The sequence below is a fragment of the Maylandia zebra genome, linkage group LG9 (genome assembly GCF_041146795.1).
Source record: "Maylandia zebra isolate NMK-2024a linkage group LG9, Mzebra_GT3a, whole genome shotgun sequence".
Classification (NCBI taxonomy): domain Eukaryota; kingdom Metazoa; phylum Chordata; class Actinopteri; order Cichliformes; family Cichlidae; genus Maylandia; species Maylandia zebra.
Genome location: NC_135175.1, coordinates 18788891 through 18814518, shown reverse-complemented (window position 1 = coordinate 18814518; position 25628 = coordinate 18788891). Strand labels below are relative to the sequence as shown.

At 39.9% G+C, this 25628-nt stretch overlaps 1 protein-coding gene across 3 annotated transcripts in view; it reads left to right on the top strand.

Moving 5' to 3' along the window:
- Nucleotides 1-25628, top strand: part of sema5a (sema domain, seven thrombospondin repeats (type 1 and type 1-like), transmembrane domain (TM) and short cytoplasmic domain, (semaphorin) 5A) — a 167853-nt gene that overhangs the window by 18177 nt on the left and 124048 nt on the right. For all 3 annotated transcript variants that reach the window (XR_191067.4, XM_076888111.1, XM_004546589.5), the window contains exon 2: nucleotides 23666-23877. Coding sequence is in view for 2 of the 3 variants with exons in the window: in XM_076888111.1 (XP_076744226.1) it covers nucleotides 23730-23877 (148 nt within the window). In the remaining variant the exon portion in view is untranslated. The remainder of the gene's footprint in view (nucleotides 1-23665; nucleotides 23878-25628) is intronic.

Sequence of the window (25628 nt, the reverse complement as noted above, 5' to 3'; positions counted from 1 at the left end):
GTTTCCCCCCCACAAAACTCATTAAACGCCGACCACAAGCCTTAAGTTTACACTTGCACACACTCGTGCACACCTGCTGACACATGCATTCTTATAATGATTATAGCCCATCCATCCACTTCCTAGCAAAACAGAGGGTGGGTTTTTTGATAATTATGTCTTTGCAGGTTTAAAAAAAAGCTTAAAGATATACCGCTTTTATGATATGTGGCAATTTCCAGCTTTACAAGTGTGTTTTATGTGCTATTTGTTCTGACAGATGTAGCATTCTCACTTTTTTGGGTTAGAACACGAGCAGACAGACAGGATGTGTATCCTCACTCTTTGTAGCCTCGAATCCCTGATGCTATCTGAGATTTCTTTTACAGGAAAGTGATGACACACTATCAAAGTGATTGCTATTTGTTACGTTGCTCATTTGGGTCAATTAGAAGAAACTTATTATGTGTTGTCAGTGTTTTGGGGGCACAGTGACACCGTACCCCAAGGACTTGCAATTAGTCTGACTATGAATTCCTCAAATAGTCACTAGTGTTCGTCATAGTCGTCAAAGTGTTGTTGCTACAAGGTAGTTCAAGGCAGCCGTGCCACGAGCTGAACATAGAATAGCTGAAGAGTGAATGCTTGCTTTCTAAACCCAACACTATGATAGCACAGTGATATTTCTGTGAATGTTTTATTTAAAAAAAACAACACTACAATTTTTTTAATTATGTAACACCCGGATCTTTGCAGTAGTTAAACAGTAGCACAGATTTAATATTTGCTTTCAAAGAAGAATTTGCAGTTTAATTAAAGCAAACAAGGAGGAAGGACACCTCCTGTATCAAAATTTATGTTCAAATTAATAGTAATGTGTTTTATGTTGTGCCTCTCTCTGTGAATGAAAATAACTTTAAATAACGAGAACTAAACTCTGCATGTCTGCTGGTTTTGGAGTACCCACTCAGTATGACTGCTTTACAAATGTTACATTTGCATAATGCACCTATGTGAAACTCCCTTGGACCATGAAAGATTGAATAAGATATGCGGTTATGATGACCTTTGTCTGGATTTTTATTTGAACTGAGGGCACAGACGCCACCTTCAACTTGTCTGTGTGATGAAAAAAACAGATGCACGAGTGTTGTGAAAACCTTTAGAGGAGATTGAGGGAAGATGATCCAACCCCAGACTGACCCAACTTCAAGGAGCGCTCTGCATGCCTGAGCTGGACAGAGCTCATGGTCAGGTGTGCTTTGCATATCTGAATGGGATCAAAATCAATAGCTACAAGAGGCTACTCTGGGTATGAAGTGAGGTCTTCTTACCTTTTTTATATTTGGGGAGTTTCTGCAGGACCTTCCTGTGCAGATACATGTGAGTATGTGAATGCTCCAGCTTGGCTTTTAGTAATACATTTTCTGTGAAAGAATATCAAACCCCTTCCACTGCATCACTTTTAGGAGCTGACATGCTCTCTTTATCCACTGAATTCAGACCAGAGGAAACCAACTATAGTCATAAAAACAGCCTTCTGCACACTGTCTCAGGCAAAGTGGACTTTTCAGCCTAATTACAAGCTACTGCAGCTCTTTGTCTAACTCAAAATAGCCTTGAATTTTTCTTCTTTCTTTTTTTTATTAAAACCAGAACTGACCTCCCAGCTGAATGCTGCACAGCCTCCCTGAAGTGTTTTTCATATTTTTTCTAAACCATCTCAAAGTCTGACTGCAAATGGCAATGTCAGCAGTTCTTTCACCTTGAAATACTGTAAAGCACATTAGTGAAGCGATGATTGAATGTGGCTCTGTGATGCTCATTCCAAAATGGTCAGAATCAAAGGTGGAACTGACCAGGCAGGTTCAGGTTCCTCCCTGTTTTCAGAGTCACGTCTTTGTTTGCAGTTCTTTGATTGTCCCTGTGTGGCCAGATATAATCTTTACCTGCTCTACTTTCATTGCACCCACCTGTCCATTCTTTGTAGCGTAATTTAGCAGTACACTGGTGGAGTGGATTAGCTGTGCAGTTCACGCTTTCTGTCTGAGGTTTCATGCTTTTAAAGGAGGGCAGAGTGTCATTGATCAGAGAGAGAGAGACAGTGAGGAAACATTATGGTGAGACCTGATTAGTAAGAGCGGAGCATGACGTGCCGAGGGATCAGCATCAGTAATGACACCCGAAGAAAATCTGCTTGAGCCTCAGTTTCCCAGTTTCCCTCTGAAGTTTGAAGTTTCCCCTCCTGTCCTTGTCTCCAAAGCGTGGCAGCTTCTCAAATGCACCACCTCCCCACCTCAGTGCTATTATATGAAAGTCTATGAAACAGCCTGCAAAGGCAAATTTCACTTTGGGAGTTTTAACGATGTTAGTAGTTCCTGTTTGGTTTGGTTAACATGAGGCAGGGCTTACTTGGCAGGGTAAAACTCTCATTTAACCTGCATTTCTTCACTGGCACTTTGTCAACTTGTGCTCCAATTCAGTACTTCTCATGACCTTCCAATTGGCATTTACAGAGGAAATCTACCTGCACAAAAGGCTTTGTCACAGTGGTTAATGAGCACATGGTGAAGGACAACCTGGTCATTAAGCCTTTGGACCTAAGCATGTAGATAATGACGTCTATTGATGTGAGGTGAAATAATGATGTGGCGTGGTTTAAGCTCTTTTACCTTACAGTAATCCAGTGAGTGTCTCTGTTAGAGGGGAAATGTGGGTTGTTAAAGCCGTCAGCAATGAGTACTTTATAAATAGCGCTGGAGCGCTGAATATTCATGCCGCACATGGAGGATGGTGTTAAGGTTAATAAGATATTTTTAAAAAACTAGTTGATGAACTGAGATTTTAATATGCAAATAGGGCTCATCTGTCTTAGTGTGCATGAATTTTCTTTTACAATAATAATCAATATGAATGTTTTTCGCTTACAGAGGAAATGATGGAAGTTTTTCTTTCTTTTTTTAGCATTGCATAAATGAGAAAATGCTGTCAAAAAAATCCACTCTGTTTAGGAATAAAATATTCCTTGCTCCCAATGTTGTGAAAAAATCTCTTTTTTTATTGGAAACGTGTATTTATGGATACATTTTTAATCAAATACATGTATTAAATCTCTGCAGACTTTTCTAAAGGAAAGCTCAGAAAATGCATAATAAAAGTAATTAAATGAAACTCTTGCACACTATCACTACTGGAATATTTAATAAATACAATGTTTAAGTTAATTTGCTTAATGCCTCAATCAACCCAACATCCACTATATGAATTTAATGTTACTGATGGTGCTGTGATATTTAGATAAATTAATGTTTTTACTTAAAAGCTAATGTTGCCAGATTGATGAGCCTCCTGTTTGCTTCCTTCTGGGGTACACAAATAAAAGTGTCCATTAGTAAGCTAATCTCAGTAGCTTGCATGTTATATGATTGTGTAAATGGTAAATGGACTGGCACTCATATAGCGCTTTCCTACTCTAACTGGGCATTCATCCAAACACACACTCATTCATACTGGTTGTTTTTTCTTATACCTATAAACCTTGTGTAACATTTGCGAACGCAATGCATCAGGAGCTTATTATTTTGTCTGAGGATATTTAAACATATGGATGGGAGGAGCTGAAGATCAAACACCTGATTCTGATTGGCAGACAACCTGGTCTCCCTCCTGATCCATAACTAGCCTTGCAATATGTGTGTGAGTTTGTGGAGATGCTGCACACGATGAAGGCAGATTTCATAAAAACGATAAAATTATAGATGTCACCAGGAAGATTAAACATGCAAATGAGGTCAAATAATATTAAACCTTATGTAATGTATTTTTGATCATTTATTTCTACTAGTCTCAGAAGTCAGTGCATTAAAAAATCATATAAAATCAGATCATAATGATGGCAAATCCAGTGGCTGAAGATTTTATTCAAAATGGAACAAAAATGATCTGAAACAGACATTTTATTATTTCAGTAATCAATATTAGCCTATTGATTATTGATTTTGATGGCAGCAATGCAGCAAAATATTTAGATGGGGTCAACAAAGGGCTGTAAAATAAAAAGAAACAGATTTATAACTAATTAGGTTAATTAGCAGCAGGTGAGTAACATGAGTATAAAAAGAACATCTTATAGAGGCAGCTTCTAGGAAGTAATCTGCAAAAAACTCAAGTTGTAGAACCATTTTAAAATAATATCCCTCAACAATAAATTGTGAAGACTTTGAATATCCCATCATCTACAGTCTATAATATTATCAACAGATTCAGAGAATCTGCAAAAATGTCTCAGTGCGCAAGAAATAAGTCTGAAAATCACTATTAGATGGCTGAGATTTTCAGGCTCTCAGATGAATGAATCTGTGATGGAAATCACTGCACAGGCTCAGGAACACCTCCACAAATAACTATCAACCATCCACAATTGTAGGTTTAAACTTTGTTAACCAAAGAAGGAGCCATAAGTGAACACGATCCAGAAACACCACCATCTTTTCTGGGACAAGCTTATTTAAAAAGAAGAGAGAAGTGAAGAGAAGTGGAAAACAGTTCTGTGGTCAGATTAATTAAAATTTGACTTCTTTTTTTTAATGGGTGCAAAGACCAAGAAGACCCAGGTCTGCTGAGCAGCTAGAATCCTATATCAGACAAGAATGGGACAACATTCCTCAGTTCCTATAATTTGGACTGTTGTTAAAACAAGAGGAGATGCTACAGAGTGGGAAACGTGGCTCTCTCACAGCTTTTCTGAGACATGTTGCTGTTATCAAGTTCAGTGTTCAAAATTATATGTTTTCTATGTTCTATTGAGTATAAAATCTGGATTCATGAGATTTACAAATCATCACATTCTATTCTTATTTGCATTTACAAAGCATCAAACTTATTAAGAACTGAGGTTGTATTTTTGTGTCTCGATATTGTACGTTATATTGTACAAAATTTTGTTGTTTGATTGACTTTTTAAAGAAAAATCATTTTGCTGGATATCAGAAGCATGCTACTATTAAAACACAATGCACTTGGATCATTCACACAATGATGGACAGCTCAGCATATATTAATGTCACTTGCCCTTTGCTTTCGCAGTTTTTTTCCCCTCTGAGAGGGTGTTGCGAGATGTTGTGCTTGTTTCAAAACAGCCTGGCCTCTCTCGTGGGGAAAATACGCTGGATCACACAGACGGAAATGCAATTACCGCCTCCCTGCAGAATCCTAATCACTGAGCCCTGATGTTAAAAGTTAGCCTCTTTAATGTGGTGCATTTCAAAGACGTAGCACAAATCATTTGATTTACTCACTCGCGTCCTCACAAGATGTAAATAAGCTTATTAACCAACCATTTTCATATCTTCATCCAATGACCTCAAGAAGCATTACCGACATTAATGCAACGGAGGCTCGAAAAACTTACTAGTGAAATTAATATATTTCAAATTTTTGTTTAAATTCTATTTTTTTGTGTCGGTGTAGCAGCTGGTTGTCTGTGTTTTCAGGTTCAGCTTTAACTGAATATAAACCGAGCTCCAAGCTAGCAAACTTAAATAAATTTTTAACACATTTGTTTTTAAAAGTGCAGTTGTGATATTAGTGCCTGTGATATAAATAACTGCAGAATCAAAACATTTGCTACACCTCCTAATTGTACCGCGGACTAAAATAAGTCTTCTTCTGGACGCCAAGTGGGAATCAAATGCCCAATTAAAGTCTTTACCCGTAGGCCCTGCTCCTGTAGAAGTGAACAGAGAAGAGAAGGAGAAGAATTACTGAAGTAGCACATTCCATCCTTATATAAGTTTTTGCCTTTACATGGCCTCAATAGATCCAGAAATACAAGATGCCTGGGGCTAAGGTGTGCAGCTTGCCTCTGAAAGTGGCAGGAAGTCTTGGGCGTCTCTATTTTGAGGAGGCTAACTGTCAAAGTGGACTGGTCCATTCAGCTCGCAGAGAAACGCAATCCTTCAAAATTCCTCAGTACCACGGCGAGGAAATAAAGAGCGAGACAAGAGAGACAGGCCTACATCTGTTTGCTCTGTCTAGCGGAGACACAATCACATCAGATGTCTGCAGGCTCCGTCTCCAACTCTGCTCATCTCTTGTTCCAGTTTACCCTTGGGAGATAAGTTCGGGGAGATGCAGGCTCGGGCAGGCGCGTACGCACAAAGACCACTTCTGCTGCGTCCCTTCTGTGTTGAAACAGCTGCTGTTAACCAAACCCATCTCTGCTTTTCATTAACGCTCTAACTTTCTGCCATTGTGCCTATCTCTGATGTTAACGCGACAAATTACAAAGGCCTGACACTGAACAGACACGCACAGGCTTACACGAATGCACACATACGGGTAATTAATTGGTTCCAGTGGAGCCGGGAACTAATTTACTATCCCTCCTGCCACATTTCTTCAGATACAGAGAGACTACTCATCTCAAGGCAGCTTTCTTATTACTCCCTCCCCATCTGTAGGTCCCTTATGTGTGCTGAAGTATATCTGTTCATGTTTTTCTTTTTCATACCTATGTTGTTGTTTTTCAGGCATATAATTACTGAGCTGTAGGATTTGGCTGCTTGTTAGGCTTGTTTTCTTCGATGTGTTGATTGTGAGAAACATGTGGAAAGATTGATTACCGCACACTTCTGCCTGCTTTTTTGCCCTCTTTTGACCATTTGGGAATTTTGTTAGGAACCAGCCAACTTAAAATAATTTTTTTTTAAAAATTAAATAAAAAGCTATATTGAGATGGGCTGAAAAAGTATCGAACATCAGCTTGGTTAGAGCTACCCCACTTGCAGTCTGGTTTCTTTCCAGTAGCCAAAATAAACATCAGTCTTATTAATAAATCATCACCGATTTATGTTTTCTGGTGAAAACATAAATCTGACTAATTTAGCAAACGTTCAACCAAACGCAAACCAAAAGTTAAAAAAAAGTAATCTTACTCTAATACACAAAAGCTATGTTTGTTCGCCTGCAAACTACTCCTACATAATCACAAGTTGAACAACCAAAATGGGAACACAGGTACATTTTAGGCCTCTGAATGTTCTTGTCTATATCAGATATTATGTCTTCATGTTACCTAGCAACCACCTACCAAAGGCTACATAGTTACACCTTATGAAAGAACCATATCAGTTTAATTTCATCAGAATGTCTAGGTTAATAAATAGACTGTATGTGTGTGCATGTAGGCAATGGAATATAGTCCATGTATAGGTAAGCTGTAAGGGATGTAAATATATAACTATAATGAAAATCAAGAGATCCTCTTTGACTATATGGGTTATATTTAACTGAACAAAATCTTGCTTACCACTCATATCACTGCACACTTAGCAGGGTTGGACAGTAGATGTAGACTGTTTGCAGAAAGGTTGAGATGAGCCCCCTTATTCATAGTATTTTCATTTATTTAATAAGTTATCGATATTGGATGTGGCTGTATTGATACAAAATCGCCACACAACATATCGCGATACTGTGCTGTATCGATTTTTCCCCCCCACCTTTATTTGGCAGTGTCTGGCTGTCGAGTGTAGTAGTGAAAAGTCTGAAGCTCCAGCAGCACTTGTAGTGTAAAGAACGATTTTATTTCTTGGCCAACGTGTTTCGGCCAGTCATCAGTATATCTGTCCACCAATCCATACAACTGTGTGGTTGCATCAGCAAGGATGGGCTGGACATATGGTCATGCAATGTATTATCAGTGTATATTGTCAGCATTTTGTCTTATTTTATATGCCTAACAATATATGTATTTATACAGTGTACTTAAAACAATAAGATTTCAAGCCACGTGAATTAGTCCAGCTTAAAAAAAAACACTGTTTTCCCAGCTTGTTATTATAATCTTGTCAGGTTCAAGTTATTGACATGTGTAGGCAAACAAAATGGCACATGATGTACGACCATAGCAGAAATTATGAAATCCTCTTTGACTAAATGATGTTACAAAATCTGCCATACCAATTGTCACTGAGGACAGTGTCTGGTTGATGAGTGTAGTAGTAGTCAAATAACAGTTGACATGACCCCTCAATAACTGATGTTTGTGTGTCCACCTCAACAAAACTCCTGATTGATTATTCTAATGGATCTGTTACCATTTTACGATTTAATTTGAATACATCATGTGGTGTTAAAAGGTTTTTGGTCACGTCACATGTTTTTGTGATAGAATAGAAAGGAAAAAATGGCAAGTGAAAAAATGACTTTATTGATATAGCTATTTAAATACAAAAAAAAATTACGTATGACAGTATATGTTGCAGACGAAGTGTTTTCTAGCACAGATGTATTTTTGAATTAAACCCATGTATAACAAGCTCATTTACACACAAGCTGATCGGATTAACCATTAATGCATATTCTGTTGGCATACTATGCATCAGGACGAGACAACAAACAGATGTTGAGGCTTACTTTACTCAAAATCCACTTAATGGGAACAGCTTGGCACGAGCATGCAAGGAATTAAGTTGATGATTTTTGAGGAGTCACTTTAAGCTATGTATGGCGTTATGTAGGTAAATAAAGATTGGGATCCAAAAACTGTCTTCTAAAAATCTCATCTGTCATGTTGCCAAGTTTAGACTATAAAAGTAAATGATACTTTATCTTGTTTTATGCTTCACATGTAAAGCCGCACTAACAGATTTTCTGGCACGTGAGGAAAAGTGGAAACAGCCTGTAAACACCATTTGATTTGGCAGGCAAGTGTTTACACATCCAGCAGCAAATGCACTAATGTTAGCATTCATTTGGTGTCATGTTTGTGGCCACCAGGATAAAATCCAAAATGAAGAGTTAAAAGAAGCTGTAAAAGTCTGTTTAGCAGGGGTCAGCAGTAAGAATTAAGGACAATCCTCTGCATATAATTAGCTGCTATATACCAACAGGACTTTAAATAGAAACAAAATAGCACCACGATTAAGTATTAACTTTATGATTAAATACCCTTTCTTGCTTTCCACCTCTGCTGCAGAAGCTCAAACGGCACAAACAGCTGAGAGCTCTGCACAATCACAGCAAGCTCAGCCGAAGAGACTCGACCTCCCCTGTGGTGGAATCTATCTGTAAGGGATTTCATCCATCATTCCCCAGTCGTACTCTGTCAACGCTAAAGCTGATGATTGATTGCAAGATTAGTAATTGGATGATTCGAAACTGCAGAAGAACAGACAGAAAAGAAAAAAAATCTCCACTCACTGATTTCATTTCTCAGCTGAATGAGAGGAGTTTACCCTTGGATGGCTGTAATTTTCTTTTCATTTGTAGCGTGGTTAACATCAAGCTAGCATTTCAATGCTCTTTTGGACGTATAGGTCGATGAGCCAGCTGGTCTTGTAGTTAGTGGTTTCCCTGTGATACTGGCAGAGCAGTGGGCGTCCTCGCTCTGTGTCTTCGCCTCAGAGGTTCAGCAGGCAGGTGTGTTTGTATGAATGGCAAGTCAGTTTTCGACTTTGTGTTCGTGCACAGCCTTAGACAGTGATAGTGTAATTTTGCACCGAGTGAGACAGCCGGCTGCCCGTTAGCCAACCATGTAATTAAAGCTTTAAAAATGTCACCATTCCTCAGTGGTGGGCTTTATGCCCCTTATCGCTGCGGTCCCAGGTGAACGTGCATGTGTCGGTATGAGTTTAGTGTTTGTATTTCCTGCACTGCTGCCAAGTTATTTGTCTGCAAGTCTTTGAGTGTTGTGGCTATTCCCGCGCCACGGCCTTGGATCACTCATCAGATGGCACGGCTCTGGTAGCGCGAAGTGGCTCTTTTTAATACACCTCACGGAGAACAAAGGCTTTTGAAGTGTAAGGAATCTTTTGATGCCAGTTCATTACCTAAGCGGTTAAATTTTGGGGAAATGACAGAAAAATCTTCAAACATCCACAAAAAGGATTATTTTGATCATATTCAAGTTATGCGGGAAAGAAAAACAGAAATCAATCAAGCGTTTTGGGGATTGATGTTGATCTTAAGTATAAGCTGTGGTCGAAGACATTGATGAATTTAGGATTACAGAAGGGCCCAAAAATTTTTAATAACATGGGTGGCAGCAGAAAAAAACACTCCCTTCTCCTTATCAGAGAAGTGACTGCATTACGCTGCTGAGGCGCATATGGAAATATCAGCTCTCAGTGTGATGTTGTTTTTGGACAGCAGTGACAAACTGTGGGTTTCGTCTCTGAGATTTAAGCCACTCCAGCGCTGTAAGGTTGTTTTGACAACTTGGTCCCTGTGAACAGCGCCTTCTTGACACTGAGAGCAGCTCAGACACTAGCCTCGGGGTCTGGGCTGCATGTCAAAGTCAATCAGTGCCTCGGCCGGCCACATTTCTTTTTTTCCTCTCTTTGTTTCGTTTGTTTTTAGAAGGTGACACTGTTACATCCCTCAGCAACAGCCTGGCTATAAAGGTTAGGATAGGTGTGCTGTTTGTGTGATGATGGAAATTGGCACAGAAGGGCTGAGTGTGTGGTTTATAGATCCTGATAGCTGATAATCCTTTTTCCCTGTGTCTGTGCTGCATGTAAATCTCTCAGGGCCTTTTTCACTAAGAAAACATTAAAGAAGCAGTTCAACACTTGAAGGCAAATATGCTGATTCACTTCCTTCAAGACAGGCATAAATCAAAGTGACAAACTGCTATTTTATGGACTTTATTGGAATCTCTTCAGATCTGAGTCAATATTTTTTTTCTGTAGAGCAGTAATGTTTTGTTGCTGCAGAATTAGATACACAGATATAAGGCAAAAAAGAGAGTTTGTACAATTCTAATGAACTTAAAAGTCAGTATTTGGTATGAAGTCAGTATTTGTTCTTTGGTGTGACCACCTTGGTTCTTCAGCACTGTGTTAGGCAAGCTTTATGTAAAAGGTCTTCAGGAACGGTTCTCAAAGCTCTTCTTTGGATGCTGGCTGCCTTTCTCTGTCAAGACACACTGCTTCAGTAGTCCAGGCTCTGGGGAGGCCAATCCATGACTGATCCTGTAACTGCAGTGTGTTTGGGATCATTTTTATGCTGAAAAATGAAGCTGTTGCCAATCAAACACATTCCAGATGCTGTTATCTTTTCTTTGTATATAATTCCATTAATTTTGACAAGATTCTGAGCGCAAGTGGCTGAAATGCAGCCCAGCTGTGGACACTCCATAGGACCTGTTGTCGCTGATTTTCAGCACAGTTCTTGTGTAATTTGGCATACCTCTGCCTTTTCTTCAGTTTCCCTTCCATAAGAATGGCTTCTTGACAGCCGCCCTTTCACTGGGACCATTTCTGAAGAGGCTTCAGTGAACAGTAGATGGATCAGCTGAGCGTCCTCTGTCAGGTCTTTCCACCTGTCCTCTTTCTTTAACTTAACCTACCAGGAGATTTAAAGTTCACCAAATAAAATTGTCTCTCATTTGTTCTTCTGCACAAAAACTCGTGCGCACAGGTGACAACGTGTGGTTTCAATGCATAAATTCTTTAAATTATTATTGGTGCTGGTAGATTGGTGTTGTTATCTTTGGACACAACTTGACTTTCATGTTAAGCTGAGTCTGCCAGCTTCTTATCTCTTTTAACAGACTCTGTATATGAATATTTAGAATATTTAGGGTAAGTGACAAGATTTTTGGTGTGGCTTTCTGATTTCTGCTTATAGTTTGCTTGTAGTTCAGGGTCTTTTGATTGGGCATTTTTTTGTGGCCTACTGGTAAACCACTGATTTGAAGAGCAATGGAGGACTGTATTTGCCAAAAATCAAACATAACATCTGTTCATCTGTATTTTTAACACAAATCTGACCTGCGATGTGAAGCACCAACGCACAGCCTTCCCAACAATCACAGTATGACTTTTTTTTAGCACATGGTTGTTTATAAACATCAACAGAACATCTTCTCCAGACTTTTTAAGTAATTAAATAAATAACCAATACTTTCAAGCAATTTACAGTTGTGTTCATCTAAATTCATTTGCAGCATGGTGAACTGCATCAGACTCAGTGGAGGACTTAAAAGGATGAGGTTGTTGATTGACGAGAAACAATATTTGATTTTATTCTAATATATAGATAGTGGTAAATACTTCTTAAGCACAAATGTTCTCTTTAAAAGAAGTCTATCAATGATGTCTAGGCAACGTTGAAGATGTAACTCAACCAAACATCACAATGACTAGAGGCTGGGAAACACCACCAGCTGAAATGTTTGATATGTTGTCATTCACTCCAGTCAGCAAACTATAATAGGCTTCCAGATTTGGCAGTTTCTTATTTAGCCTAAATAAAAACCAAACAACTTCTCAGTGTGTTACTTCTCAGCTGAGAAGAAAAAAAAACCCACTGAGATGATAAACTCTGTAATTATGAAGTCGGAGTGTAGGTCACGAGCTCTGGCTCTGCCTCGCTTTGACCTAAACTTGAAAGGAAACAGTTCAGGTCTGTACTCTGACCTCGTGTAATGGTTTTGAGTCACAGGTTATATTACAGTACCTCCAGTAATCATAAAAGGAGAAAACAGCAACACAAGCTCCTGCTGGGAATTGCTTTCTGTTGGCATGCGAGAGGATATTTCTCTCTCTTCAGACGTGATGTCACTTTCCTGCCACATTTTGCAGGCTGTTTAAGCCGTGCCTCTCCTGTAGTTGCGTTGATGCACACATGCAGACCGCACTCAGACACGTGCAGCGCAAGTGCTAGAGAGAAAGCAGGCCGAGTAAAAATAACAGCAGAATTTGGGAAGCTCTGGGGAGTTAGGGTGGGACTGTCGTGAAATTGCTGGGTGTGTTTTTGAGCAAGAGTGTGGAAGGAGTTAGTGTGTGTGTTTCTCTGTGGCTCAGTGAGTGTGTGCAAATATGTGCAATGTACGATTTAAGTGGACCAAAGCTATGGTTGTGGCCAGGCTAGTCATCAAGGCTGGTCCAAAAAAAAGCCTTTCTACTCCGTGCAGTACACAGCCTTCTGTATGTTTGAAATTCATTGTGTTTTCCAGCCTGTGGGAAAAGAAGTAAGCATGCAGTACAGGTTGAGCTACTCAGGAGCAATTATCTTAGATCTTAGATTACCTTAGATTGACCCTAAAATAGCAAAAAAGCAACAAAAAAACAAGTTTCAGCGAAAGGTTCGTGAAATGAACTTTAAGCTCTCAAACCGAGGAGGCTGCCTGCAATGTCTCACTGTACCACCAGAGAAGCTCGCGTCTGTTTCTCGTCCCCAGCGCCTGTGTTTCATCAACCATCTCGCCTCCCTCCATATGCTGAGAGCGGAAAACACACAGAAAGTCATGCACTTGTGTTTTCCGAATCTTACTCGGCAGTCCCAAACCCAACAACAGATTGGAATCATCATTCCAGCGAAGGAAAAATAAATTCATTATTTGCTCGATTTACTGTTTGTTCCAATTTTGACCTGTTTGTCGAACAGAATGGAATTTTATCCTCGCAGTCAGATTATGTGCAGGTAAAGATAAAAGACCGGAGCGAGGAATATGCACTGACAAAGAAAGACAGGACGCACCCTGCTGCTGTCGGTCCAAAGTTAAGAAAAGTCTTCTTGGTTTTCACTTGGAGACAAAGCTGTATTTTTTAAATGTCCAAAACAATGTGAAGGAAAACTAATTAGAAAAGATTGAACTTCTAAGGGAAAGTTTTAATCTAAATGAAGAAGCTTGAATCTTACGTATCCACGTTCATGGTGTTAGGGTTTTGTTAGCTTTGGTTCTTTTTGTGTTGTGAGATGACTCTGCCTGTGTCGTCTTCTGCGTTTTCTGTGTCTCAGTTATGGTAAGTCCTGTTTTATTTTAGTAATTGCCATCCTCTTCTTTGTCTTTATCCCTTTTATAGCCTTTATGAGCGCTTTCCAATGAGTTTTCCCAGTGTTCTAGCAGTCAGTTAGTTCCCTGTGTTTTTATAGTCCACGTCCTCACTCACTCTGTTGTCAGTCTGACAGCAAGATTGACAACAGGAGTCAGGAGGACGCTCCTTTTGTTCTCTCTTTTTTGTCTGAGCTGATGTACTGAGCTCTTCCTGGAGTTTTTGTAGCATGTAGTTTTGTAGTTTGCACTTTGTTCAGCATTCCTGCCTCCAGTGTCCTGCATTGGGTCCTCAGTGTTCATGTAGACCCATGTTCAACATAGCTTTCTTTGCATGAGGTGTCTTGGCAGATCCTAAAACCCACTGTAAGGTAACTGGGTATCACAATGATGGTTAGCACCATTCTTTGTTAACTGAGGCTTTCTTCATTAGACTCTATGATAAGGTCATTAAAACCCTGTCCAAGTCGTAGAGAGATCAAAAATATAAGTTTGCTACAAATAAGGCAAGAAGAGAATGCAGACTGATTATGATTGAGCCTGTAAATTTCATAAAGATAATGCATACATTTTATTTGATTGTTTTACTCATTCTAGCATAGCAGCCACACATAAGAAATCGCAAAGTTTAATCTTCATACTTTTAACTCTTTACCACCTGAAAGTCTAGTAGAAGTATGACTTCAAGTGCTTTTCTGAACTGACCGGTTTCTGTTGTATTTCAGGCCTGCTTATAGAACAAAAATAACACGGTAGTCTCTAATCTAATCTACTTTGTTAGTCTCTAATGGAGTCTATTCTAATGGTTGTAAAACCACATCTTTATTTATATCTACTGAGGTGTCAAAACTCGGCATTAAGGAGTCATCTAAGTGGGGTGAAGAGTTAAACGTGAATCACATTCAGGTCTGACATTTCCATGATGAAGTGTACATAGAAATCTATTATACTTTGGCTACATAAGAATGTAATGAATAGCACAAAAAGTACATTTATGTGTTTTCTCCATCACCTACTGAATCCATTCATTTTAAATTCTTTGGAAGTGAAAACATCCAGTTTGCACAGCTTTAACTTTACTTCATAGCTTTGTGTGATGGTACTTCTACCATAAGACTGACCCATACAGAGCCAGTTCCCTTCGCTGACAATCAGTATCACACTCACAGTGATTTTAGGCTGAAAATCAGAACATAACGTGCTCCAGACCGAGCCATGTGCTTAGCAGGTTTCTATAGTGGTCTAACCAGGATAAAAGAGAGCCACCATTGTGACTCTAAAAACTTTGCCTTTAAGCTGTCTAATCCCTTGCTAACTAACTAATCTTCAAAGTACACCCCTTAAGGAGAAATATAATTTGTTTTTGTCCAAAACTCAAATGTCTGGCAGCCTTTGTAGTCACGTAGCTTTTACACCAGTTCATAAAATTATAAATACGAGTGCAGGAATCTGTGGTAAAAGCTATGCTGTTTAATCGAGACATCAGTGAGAGTGGCAAAGTAAAATATATAATGTATAGGATATAGAGCACACATGCAGAGGCCTGAGTGTGTAACTGTTTACACACACACTGACTTATTTGATCCAACTGTGGAGAAATTTCGATACAGAGTAAGAAGCTGGAGTGTGAAATGCTTTTGGAGTTGGAGAAAACTGGGAGAGATGTTTACTCAGCAGTGTGTGTGTGTGTGTGTGTGTGTGTGTGTGTGTGTGTGTGTGAGAGAGAGAGAGAGAGAGAGAGAGAAAGAGAGAGAGAGAGAGAGGAACCAAACTGTACATTTGCACATTTGATTTGTGCTTCAAAAGCCACACTGTGCAGCAAAGATAAGGTTTTGAAACAAGCCATCTGATCCAAGCGTGCTTTTCAATCCCACTCTTGGAGAGACACAAACAAAATTCTTTGCAAGGAATTAATCTGCCCTCTGATGTGGAGGGTCACCGAGCGGAAAGGGCCCTGCTGTGCTGCGATGAGCCTTTGATGGCAAAATCATCACTCCGTCATTCTCTCTGTCATCCGCTGAGCCTGTGAGACACCCAGCGGACCGAGGTGGACTAAGAGCATAAACACTGAGGGAAGAGGTCAGCGAAAGGTGGAGACAGAGGGGCACGCGGAGGGATAACAATATAAGACAGGGGAAAAAATCAGACCAGTGGCAGTAAGGAAAATCCCATTAGAGCCAGAAAATAACAAAAGTCAGAACACAGGCCAGTCTTTCTGTCAGTCATGTTGTGTTTCACACAGCAGTCATTCACTCAGTCAGGCACCTCATCAGTCTCTCTGTCAGTCAGTCACCTTATTTGTTACTGGGCCACGTCATTTGTCAGTCATCCTGTCAACCTGGCAGGCGCTTGGTTGTTTGTTGGTTACTCAGTAAAACAGCTAATCGTTTTGGCTACTCAGCTAGTTGGTCAATGCTTGAACGCTTGAGTCATTTGTTTAGCCGTTTATTATTTCATCAGGTCACTTTCTCTACAAATAATTTTGTTCCATCATAATCTAATCTGTCAGTCTGACATTTTAGAAAATAAGACAGTCGGCTGTCCCTTTCAGAGCGACGCATCTCCATTTCTGTGCGCGCTTTGGTCTAAACACAAAATCGCAGAAACCAATTGGCAGACAGAGACACAGAACAACAAACCAACACTGGCAGTAACCCACCTGATAGACAGAGTGATAAACAGGCAAACACCCAGCCAGTCACATTCCAAATACACACATATAAGTCTGCAGCTTTACAAGCGTAGAGCTTTATAAAGCAGCTAGTGTCTTTGTGTGCTCTGCTCTAAAGCACAGTCTGGGTTGATTTTACTGGTGGTGTGCTGTGGGGCCATAGTGAGAGTGAGAGAGGGAGACCAGTGGGAGTGAGAGAAGCATCTATCAGCACCGTGGTGTGACCCCGATCTCACACTCCCCTGACTGTGTTTGGACAGATGGATCATCACTGCACTGCTCACATTTGACAAACGTGCTTACATGTGTGTGTTTGTATGTGTGTGTGTGTGTGTGCCCCCATGAATGTGTCAGTATGATGAATACAATGCCACCGTTTATTCAGGAGTCTATTCATTATGTATAGTGCAGTTTAACCATCATGAAGTCCCCTTCAGACAAAATCAATAGTGTTGTTAATATGATCCTCTCTGCACTTGTTACTGCAGGAAGACCTCAATTGATTAGTTAGTTAACACCTCAGCTCCTAAAATGCATATGCAAATGTGCGTGAGTGCAGACGGTGCAAATGCGACTGAATGCATTATTTTCTGCGTTTACATTTCGCTTCAAGTGATTTTAGCGAAATTATTCATAGTGTGGTGTCTCAAACAGTTGGCTTAGTAAAGGCATAGAGGTTTCAGTCCAAGACCATCACAGTTTAACACCCTACATAAGATTTCAGTGGATTACATTTGCAGTTTAATCTAAACAAGATGTGACATGATATTAATTAGTGAGCTCAGGGGCGCTGGTACCTGTTTTCCACTGCTTCAAGTCTTCTGCTAAACTGAGCTAACCACCTACTGCCTTCAGCTTTATATTTAATTTAGAAATATGAACATGACCCCCCTAATTATTCCACTAAGTTCTGACATCAAAGTATATGTTAACAAAGATGTGGTTTGGTGACCATTAGAATCCGGTCGTTAAGTGATGACGTGACGAATCCTACTTCCAGGCCTAAAGTAGTCTGCGTTTAATATGGCTTTTGTGTTGTTAACCTGTTTAATGTTTTGTATTTTCTTCTATTTAATCTCAAAAAGCTCCTAAAACAGTCAGTGATCACTGTTGACCTCCCTCGGCTTTTATTACCGCTAATCATTTATTTAAGCTCAGTTTTTAAAACCTTAGGATGTAACTACAGCCCAGCCCATGCAGCAGTATATGAATGACTAACCTCGTATTGTGGATGGATTATCTCAGTTGTTCTCCTGGCTGAAGTTTGGTCCTTTTACAGCATCCTGCCATGCCATGTTTATATTATGCTAACATAGCTGTGTCACTAGCGCTCACGTAGCACATCATTATATACCAGCTAGCCAAACTTCAGTAACCCTACAAACGTCACTGCTGTTCAGTTTTCTGTCTTCATTTATGTTGGAAGTGATAACAGAGCTGTACGTTTTAATTTGTTTCCAAAACCCCGCAGTCAGGACATGCTATATTGTATTTAGATAGAAGCTAGCGAGCTAACTTCCTGCTAACATCTAACTCCATTAAATGTCATAAATTCAGTTTTCATGGATGCCTGGATGTTAAACTCAATTGTTACACCTGATAGAGCAGAACGCTGATCATTTTATTAAAGATGAAAGACTTTAGAGTTTTTCAACTCTCAGTAATGCCATAGTGATCGTTTGATATATGGACCTGCAGCGGAGTTTAGGCCCAGACACGGCTAGTGACGTCAGACTGAACGACCGGATAGTTTCCTGCATAGGCATAGGTCACTCTCACTTACTTCTGATACAAAGCCAGCCATTTTATTCTACAAGGAGGCCTGAAATATGACTGAAGCTCCTCTGTTCAGAAAAGAGCATCAAGGTTTACACCAAATAGGCTTTCAAGGGGTAAAGTGTTCATTAAAGTGGTAGCTGGAGGTTGATAGCCGCCACTAAGAAATCAATTGCTAAAGGTGCTGTGACTCAGACCTAGAGACTGGTCAGCAACCCCTTCATGACCACTATTCACTAAGGAACATTGTGTATTCCCTGACTGGTTGGTAAAAACGCCCCTGCAATTGCTTTGGTCATTAGTAGCTTGCCAAAGTCATCCACAGTTTGCATGGAACTGCTCTCCAAGCAGCAGTGGAACTGTGAAAAGTATGACAGTTATGGTGCTTATTATTGTCAAAAAGGATCATATATAAATGTGTGATTGACCAGTTGTGAGTTGGGTAGCGTGCTGTTTCCCTCTATTTCACAGTCAGATCTTTCTCATGCGCATAAAACCTGGTTTTGATAAGTTAAGGTGGGGATGGCGAATATGCCCAGCTTCTGGCTTCACAATAGCTGGTAACCCACCCACTTCACTAACTCATGTACCAATGACTAATCCATGTTTTATATTCGATCCTGTAATCTTAACAACTTCTACATCTTTCACTTTTTAAAGTAAAAGCTGTAGAAGTTGTTAAGTAGAAGTTGAAGGTGGTATTCTTACACAGCCCTTGAATAAAACAAAGTAATTATCATTTATCATTCAATTTACTTTTTTGAATATGAATTAACCTGACTTCAATAGGACATTATGTACATATGTACTGTCTAATTACAATAATTATACAGAAAATTACTTATGCAAGCTTTAAATTCCTTCCATTTATCAAATGTCATTTACTGAGCAGTCCATGACAGCGCTTCAATGTTAATTATAGTTATATACTTATACCTATACTAATCAGAATATAGAGCTACTGCAGGGGTGGGGAGAAAGACAGAGAAAAATTGTTCTGTTTGAGTTATTGCTGATATTTTTGAGCCTTTTAAATGTTGCATTTGACATTAACTAAAAAGCAGCTGCACTTACACTTGGTCTCCTTCTGTAGCTAGCTTGTCTTGAAGATAAGCACCATGATTGCAAGTTTATTGACACGAACATTCATGAACCTACTCTACTGAGAGACATGATAAGGGGGAAAAGGATGTGTGGCCAGTGACAATAGTGTCTCTCTACTGGAAGCAACAAAAGCCTGCTGTATACACACACACACACACACACACACACACACACACACACACACACACACACACACATTATTATCTTGCATGACATTATTAAACTGCCAGTCAGATTTATCCAATTATAATTAAGGTGCTTTAACACCTTTCTAGATTGTTCCAGCCCACTTTACCCTCTGACCTTAATTGGGGTCTGCTGTCATCCATTCATGCTGAATATAGGCTCATGAATCAACAAGACAATAGCACTAATGAATTCAATTCAGTTCAGGTCAGTTTTATTTATATAGCACTAAATCACAACAACTAGACAACCCCCTATGAGCAAGCACTTGGTGACAGTGGGAAGGAAAAACTCCCTATTAACAGGAAGAAAGCATTTGCCACAACCAGCTGTGGGTGATGAGAGGGAGACGAGGCAAAAGACACATTGTGGATGAGAGCCAGAGTTTAGTCATTTGCAATGATTAGAGTCAAAGTGGTGTACAAACACTCAGAGACTGCAAAGAAGTGAGTGAAGAAGAAATGCTGTCAAAACATTTAGCTCACAAAGCTCAACACTTCCCCGGGTTGCATACGGCTCTCTACATACATTTCATATGACATCATTTATACCATGTTAAGTTTTTATGTGACTTCTACTCCCTCTGCTCTGTGCCCTGAATACACCGGGTGTTATCCATCACCAGGTCCCCGGGTGCTGTAAAATGCACTGGCCGTGTACATGTGTTCTTGTCTAGCATTGAGAATAGTAGTGGGTGGTGGTGGAGGCGTGTATTAATGCCCTGGAGATGATTTAGAGTTAAACCACCGAACAGCAGAGCTCTCTTCCAGTTTTCTCCCATAGGACAAGTCAGTGGCTTGTGGTGAGTTACAGAGAAAATAGGATCCAGTCAGAAATCACTTCAAGTGAAACAACAGCTTAAATGGTTTCTCTTTAAATAATGCAACAGCTCATGTGGTCATAAATCAGGTTTCTGTGGGTCTTTGAAGTGACATATGCATTTTTAAAATTTATGGCTCAAATGTTTTTAGCCTCTAGATCTTAATTGTTTTGCCATGTAATGAGAGGTTTTCATTGGAGTTGGCTTTCATGTGAATAGGCAGAATAGGCAGTACTGTGCAAAAGTCTTGAGCTACCCCTTGTTTCTCTTTATTACGCTTACAAGGAGTCTTTTAAAGTGGACTTGAGCAACATGAGTGAAAAATCCAAATTTGAATTTTTGGGTTCACAATGTCATCAATATGTGGCAGAGCTCAAAAAAGAAAACAGTGAGTGTCTACAGCTATGTATAAAACAGAGACTCTCTCATGGTTTGGAGCTGCATTTCGGCCAGTGGTGTTGGAGATCTTTTCAATGGATGCAATTATGAACCCAGAAATGTACGGTCAGACTTTGATCCACTATCTAATATCATCTGGAAAGCATCTGATATGCCTCATTTGTCAGGATGACAGTGATGCCAAACACACTGCCAATGCAGTAAAAGCATACCTGAATAGAAAAAAACATGCAGTAGAGCACTATCCATCATAGATCGGCCTCCCCAGATCCCAGACATCAACATTATTGAAGAATATTGACATTAACAAGAACAAAGAAAGCTTTGGATATCCTTGAAGCAACCTGGACAATTATACCTGAAGACTGTTAATAGATATTACAAAAAAAGTTTGCCTAAAAGAGTTCGGGCTATGTTGAAGAATAAAGGCGGTCATACCAAATATTGACTTTCAAGGTCAGAATTCTACTGACTCAATTTTCACTTCACATGCTGTGTTTCCATGTATGAAGTTTCTGCACCTATTTCTTATAAAATCTAGAGAAATGTCTTGATGAGCAGATCTACATGTATTAATCAACTTAATAAACATTCCCACTATTGTGGTGACCAGCAGATGAATTACACCAAATGAGTGCATACGACCATAAACTTTAGCGCATCCTGAACACTACATTTACCTTGAAATGAAGGCATATTAAAAATTTTAACATCCTGTAACTCAGTGGAACACAGAGAGCACACGAAATGATGAAGAAACAGATAAAAGGGACTGGTTACACAATAGCATGTATTTTTAAATAGCGCAACAAACTGTGCTCAAATGAGATGGCAGTGTTTTGTTTTCCGTGTGCGTGCATGCAGGGATGTTTGAGATGACGGGAGGTTACATGCAGGATTGTTACTGAGGGAGCGAGGCCAACAAAGGGCGCTCAACCTGCTGGCCCTGGCTTAAGCTCCTGTCAGCTAACCCTCTGTATGGGTGTGAATGTGTGTGTGCGTGTTTGTGTTGGGGGACCAGCAAATACGCTCACAGAAATCCATGTGAATAACCGAGCCCTTTTAAATCTCTGACCACATACACACACAAGACTGTAAAAACATCCATAATCTCATTTCCTAAATCGGGTTCACCTCTGCGCTCAGAAGATTATGAAATATTTTCCCTAAGTGAATGCAGGCAGAAAAGGTTGTAAGGCTGCATGAGAAATGACAAGAATAATGTCCAAGCCAGCAGACTAGCAACAGGTAAAATAGCTTTTTAGTGGGCAAAACATTGCTAAAGAGTGTCAAAGAAACTAGCAGACAAAGAAAGGTGCCATGTAAAGCGACAGGTTGACTAAAGCAAAATTTAGAAAGAGTACAGAAGCTGACGCATGAACCGTCAAGACGAAAGGGAAATGGAACAGAGAGAGGCAACTGGCGCTGGCTGTCACTTGCTTTCCCTTCTGTAGATGACAGGTGTTTTACATTACTCTGCGGGTGAGAGCAACACATATATCTGCACCGCCTGCACCTTTACACACCGGACTCAGAGCGAATTCCATATCGCCCCCTCGACCGTGGAGCTTATTCATGCACACTAAGGCCAGAGTAAACTTTTCATTCAAGGAGAAAATGAAATAATACCGCCACACTATCGGCATTATGGTTTTCACTTGAAAGCAGGAGTAGGTGTCTTATATTCTACCCCACAGCCACTCCAAGCTTTCCAGCACTAAGGGGGATTCATACTTCAGAGAGAAGTGGAGCTCTGTGGAGCGCAAATGTTCACACCAATTCTTTTTTTCTTAGCTTGCGAACAGCTAGCTTTTCTTTTTCTATATTTGACTGTTTTCCCACAAGCAACACAAAGATGAACTTTTACTTTTCCTTATTTGCAACCTACCGTTCGTAATAAATGAACTGTGCATGCTCCAGAAAATACAATTTCTTCCACTGGCTGGACAACAGATGAAAAGCCTATTTCACATGCAATAAAAATAATAAGAGTTTTCCACAGGTTCAGCTGCTCTATTATGAAAACCTAAAGCAATGCCTTCCATCACTTGCACTTTACAGCTAAGACCACGAGTATCTTTGCTCACTCCACCGCACACGCTGCTCTTAATGTCGTATACAGTCAGAAAGACTTGCTCCTCCGCTGTGCACAGCATGCATCTTTCTTGGTATTAGCATCACATAAGTGATTAAAAAGTAATGATGTCAGTGGTCTAGACTGCTCATTAATTCACCCCCACAAAGAAAGAAATCAGGAACAATTGAGTTGTGCAAACTGCTTTGTTTGTCTCACAGCGAATGACTACAGGACGCGCGAGTCTGCTGTGTGCATTATGTAATAATTACGTCTGCGCATTGGAGGGTTTGGCTGTGAATAAAAATGTGTCAGATGTGCAGCCGCTATAGGATGTAATTGAGCCACAGGAGTGCTGTGCTGCTCAGTGTGTATATCAGTCACAAAGGCACAAAAGAATGATGAAAAACACATGAATACCCTATTCTTCCTTCGTCGTTAGAGACAGCAAAGCTTCTCTGCAGTGGGCGCAAGGACCTGCACAAAAGGGCATTTAATGTCAGATATTAGAGGGCAGACAAACACTGCCCTTTGGGTGATAATGCATACCACGTCTGACTGACCGCGGTGGTGTCAGAGGTGTGAGAAGTGAGGTCTCACAGTGCAGACGAGCACCCTGCTGTTTCCCAGCACAAACTCTGCACACTTTTCCCTGAAAATCTGTCACACTCTCTATTCTTCACACCTCACTCCCCTGCTCCCTTTTGGTAAGGATTTATATTTGCAGCTTTTCATCTCCTGAGGGGAATGCTGCGCGCTGAGTGTAGCGATACAGAGGGGCCGTATAAGATTTTCAGCACGCGGATTAAATCAAATGTGAAATAAACCTTTGTTAAAACCTACATCTGTCTCTTTCTCCTTCTGTCTCTCCAGGTGTGTCTCCCCAATGCGCTTGGCCCTTGAGGCCTGAGGAGAAGTGAGCCAAGCCCAGGCCCCCATGGGACGCCCTGTTATCCAGCATGCACTGCTGCTTCTGCAGTGCATGCTGGTCCTACGGCCTGGAGGTGTGGCCGGCAGGAGAGGGCCAGTGCTGCTGCCTGAATCACCCTGTTACAGGACGGAGCACCCACTCGTCCCACACTCAGGTAGGTGGTTTAAGAAATGCGCTCTCTTGACGTCATCAGAGCGACTCTTTCCATTTTTCCCCCTCCATTCATAAATATCTGAAGTTTTCTCATCAGTTATACTCATTTCCTTTTCCACTCTTAGCAAGGTTAAACTTGTAAACCATACATGTTTCTGAATGGTTTCATTATTTCAGTTCTGTTGCTAAGAGACATAAACAACCTTGCACACACGTCACGTTGATTGCGATGAACAAAGTTAAAGAAAGTACACAAAGCATGTAAAGAGTTTGTCTTGTTAGAGCAGTTTTTCTCACACTCTTATGAAATGCTGTTGTAATTATCACTCTAGAAAACACCGTCGTCGCATTTGCTGCCTGGCAAGTTTTAATCTGTGTAAAAGTCATTTTAAATGCACTCAGCACTTTGAAAAATGTTCAGATCCGCAGCCCTGGAGAGCAATGAGCCTAAACCTTTGATTGCATTACAGACATGAGGTAAGCGTACTTCTAAAGCCTAACTCACATTTACTACATTTAATGTGAATTAACTGTTCACCAAACCTCTGCCAAACAGTGAACATCCAATTATATCTTAGCAGCTGTAATTAGGCACTTCAGGCCTGTCAAACTGTGGATTTTTCCACCAGTTTTAATGTTATTTAAATGCAGAGTGATACTGCCTGTGGTGTGGGTTTTCTTTCTTTCTTTTTTTGTATTTAAAAGAGCAAAAATCCAAGTATGGAAATAAGTCTCTTCTCTAATGTTTCCAGCTCACCAACTTTCTGCACACAGTACAACACTATTATTATTATTATTATTATTATTATTATTATTATTATTATTATTATTATCTGAAGTGTACAGCTTAAGCATTTACTCTATAAAGTAATTTGAATCACAGTCATCAAACAGTCATGTTAAATAACTTTACACACAATGATGAAAAGCTTGAACAGGTTTTGAGACTGAGGATGATCTATCATAACAAAAAATTATCTCAAGAACATCGTCTGCAGCATCTGGAGGTTTTTCTCTATTTTTAACATTACATCAATTTTTTTATTTTCTGAAACCTTGACCACTATGGTTCTTAGGAGGCTCTGGGATTTCCTCTCACTAAAGAGCTTACAGAACTAAGAAATGAAATGCTGAGACAATCCTCCCAGCTCCACTTCCAGGGGAGAAATGTTCTCTGATTATCAATGAAGAAGCTCTGGTAATTTCAGTCTCTGGTAAGCAGGATTTAGATCAAATGTCAGATTGTCTGTTTTAGATGAAGATTCAGTGTTGATTTTACCATTTACATAAAAAATTATTACCATAGGTAACTACATTGATGTCACATGTTGGTTTCTGAAATCCTGTTTCATCCTGTCTAGTTGAGCATTTTCACTGTTGCCACCTTGGCGTATTAGTTAATATAACGAGAGGCATGTGGTTGATCAAACGTATCAGTCACAAGTTGTTAGCCAATAAGAAACAGAAATGAACAAAAGTATGGGCAAGATTTACAAAATTCACCAAATCTTCTATTCAATATGACCCAAAATGAGTGACTGGGACCATAAACTCAGAAGACAGTAAGAGTTCACAGAGCTCAAGTCAGAAAGATATTTTCTCATAGACTTCTGTTGAAGTCTGCAGTTATGCGGCAACTAGTCACACGACTACTAACCACATCTGGTTAACTTGTTCCCCTTGTTTAAAATCATTGCAGGGTCAAGTGAATAAGGCACCCTTATTGGTAGGGAAAAATGAGTATTCCCTCAG